We start from the raw sequence: 3,046 nt of genomic DNA, 5'->3' as shown, positions 1-3,046 counted from the left end.
TGTCTACAATTATGATGGTTTATCCATAGGCAGATTTTTAAAAGACTTTTCACTGTTTCCAGTTTTGGATAGCACCAATGTGTATTGCACATATGGCAGGGCAACATGTTGTCACACCCATAGAAATAGAATGAGTAGAACGGGCTTGGAACCTCTCACCATGGCAATTTGACTGGTAAACTCATTCTAGTTCTATGGTCACACCACTGTAAGAAAATATTATTAAAACATGCGAAGGTGTTCAATACATTTATTTATGAACCATTAAATTTCAACTTCACTCAAAAGATGGACTTACAAATTACAATGTTTGTCTGTCAATCAAGTAGTCTTAACTACTTCCAAATCAAACAAGGCTTTTGTTTTGCAACAGAGTTGTGCTGTTAATGTAGGATAGTTGAAAGAAGAGTTCATGACAAAGAGAACATACAATTTTGCATGAAAAACCATTACAATTACATTTAAATCAATAATGTCTCATTGGATGAAAAAAAAGTGGTTGATCAACCAATAAAAAATTGTAGTACAGTGAATTTGACATAAAATAGGCCAATCTGGAACTAAAATATTGTTCAATATTTCAATGTTAATTTAATTAAAAAGGGCAATGAAACTTTTTTGCACAAGGAAAGACAAACAATGTCACCATTTAAACCATACGATCACACACACACACACACACACACACGTAATAATGATATGGGAAAGTGCAAAATATTACCACCTGCCAAACCATAAGATACACTTCTTTGAATTTTGCAATTTGTTACTTAGCCTATTTTTAAGTCAGTAATGCAGAGATTTGCTGTCAAGTATGAAAGATCAGTCAAGTTTTATCAACATAAAGAATAAGTTCATAATTTCAATGTACATTGTAACACCAGTTAAACAGTTTTTGACCTCTAAAATATACACTATACAGTCAACATCTCAACCTTACCCTCCACAATCCCTTTTCTATTCATCACAAGTACAGCAATAAAATAAAAGCCTTTGACAAATAAAAACAAAAATGTTAAAAGTTCCACACGTTTTATAAGGCAAGAAATTGTTCTCATCTTATACCCACTGCAAACTGTTTTGGTAATACACCAAGTCCTTGATTATGAAGATGTTACGTTTCATGATAACACAATACAAAGGCACAGGGCAGCAGTCTTCCGATAACCCAGATGTAGCCTCGTGAAGTTAGTCATAGAGTTGAAGATGCCCTTTGTGGCTCAATAGACACTACAGAATGAAGAAACAAGCTTAGCAATTGACCAGCCTTGGACGCCAGGCTTCGCTAGTTGAAAGCCTGTGACAGAGGCTAGCAGTCGATTGACTGACTGACTGATACTTATTCAAGCTAAGATATAGTGATTCAGTATAGGAGCCTCCGTGATATCATATCAGCCAATAAGATAATCAGTTTATTAGAAGTCAATCTTATTGTTCCATATTACCGGTATTGTGTTTGCTTGACATTTAAATAATGATTATTTACAATTCATTACTGTATGGTGCACTATAGTAAATACAGATGTTTACAGGTAAATATCTACACCAGTTTACCTTGTCTTATGGCTGCACAGACATATAACCATGAGCCCATGGAATAGCATTACAGTTAAACAGGAGTTCATTTTCTTTACATGATCGATGAGATCACTGTCATCGAGCGATTCCCGCTCATACATCGATGACTTAGAATATTGTCCAAAAATAAAAAGCTTGTCTGTTTTGTTGTTTGAGTTTGCTGCTGATATGTTTGTTGCACATATTTTTCATTCCATACCAATTCAAAGTGGGTTTTAAAAGTGACTTCTTCTAGCAAGTCTGAAAGCTTGTAACATAGCAGTAAGCCGTTAAAACAAACTTAGATGTATGGGACAGAAGCTCTGAAGTAAGTACAGCTACTGAGGTGCAGGCATTTGTTTGCCTGAAGTGAGCTGTACTTGCTGGCGGTATTGTATTGTTTGGAATAGTTGTTGATTTGAATTTCTTCATGAAAAATGGTGGTTAGAGGAAGTCAGTTTCCCATCGACTACCCAGGAGACACGTCTCAAATAGCACCCTATTCCCTATTTAGTGCACTACTTTTGACCGGGGCCCATATGGTAGTGCACTATATAGGGAATAGGGTGTCATTTGGGACACACTACAAGCATGGTCTCAGATCTGTTTGCATTGTCTTTCCAACTCCGACGGTCATTGTCACATGAGGAGTTGGCAACACAGCACAAACTGATCTGAGACCAGGCTAGGAGAGACAGGACAGATTATGGAAGGACAAGGAAAGGTTAAAGTGCATGGGGGAAGCTTCCAGCTCGTCTCATTGGCTCCACGGTCCCATCCTGACAAACATGACGGACTGTGGACCACTCAGGAGAAAGGAGAGCGTAAGGTACAGGCTGAACTAAAAACAAACCAGGGAATGGATTGAGACGAGAAACACATCTCTACAGTTTTTGTCTTCTTCTATAAAACAAGATGCACAATAATTATTATGTCTGGGGATAAAATCATTGATCGGCACAGTCGGGGAGAGAAGAGGGGAGAGACAGTGGATGAGGGTATTGGCAAACGTCTTCTTCTTGATAGGTGGACCTAAATGTCAATTAAAGAGAAGTAACCAATCCTCTTCCTCCTCTGTTAGAGAGAGGTGTGGAGTGGTTGGATAAGCACCAGTAAGAAGCAGCTCAACCCCATGCAGACGGACGTGCTGTAGCTTCACTCCCACCCAAAAACTCAATAAACATAGTCTCTGTTTCATAGATAGTAGACTCTGGCCGAGAAAGAGAGAGTGCACTGAGGCAGAAGATATTGTAACAGGGTGGCTAAACTAAGTCCAAGCCCATTCACCATCGCCACTCCTGTTCTGCCACACTGTCCCACTGCCAGATGGGTGAATGTGAGCGGTCCGTTCACGGGAGGAGCAGTCCATCCCACCCCCCCCGCCTCTCTCTCTGTCCATCAACTCCTTCTCAGAGTCTCTACACACCCTTCACCCCAGTGTGTCTGGGGCTTGGCCCTCCTCCTCACATCTCACATGTTATAGGCCACG

At 39.7% G+C, this 3,046-nt stretch overlaps 1 protein-coding gene across 2 annotated transcripts in view; it reads right to left on the bottom strand.

Annotated features, from left to right (window-relative positions):
* Nucleotides 1-233: 233 nt before the first annotated feature.
* LOC121545898 (disco-interacting protein 2 homolog B-A) overlaps nt 234-3,046 on the bottom strand; it is an 83,489-nt gene continuing 80,676 nt past the window's right edge. For both annotated transcript variants that reach the window (XM_041856807.2, XM_041856808.2), the window contains one exon: nt 234-3,046. This exon is cut by the window's right edge and continues 234 nt beyond it. In XM_041856807.2, coding sequence (XP_041712741.1) covers nt 3,028-3,046 — 19 coding nt within the window. In that variant the 3' untranslated portion in view covers nt 234-3,027.

This window comes from Coregonus clupeaformis, chromosome 30 (assembly GCF_020615455.1).
Source record: "Coregonus clupeaformis isolate EN_2021a chromosome 30, ASM2061545v1, whole genome shotgun sequence".
NCBI classification, from domain to species: Eukaryota; Metazoa; Chordata; class Actinopteri; order Salmoniformes; family Salmonidae; genus Coregonus; species Coregonus clupeaformis.
Note: the sequence above shows the minus strand (reverse complement) of the source record. Positions and strands in the feature narration are given on the sequence as shown.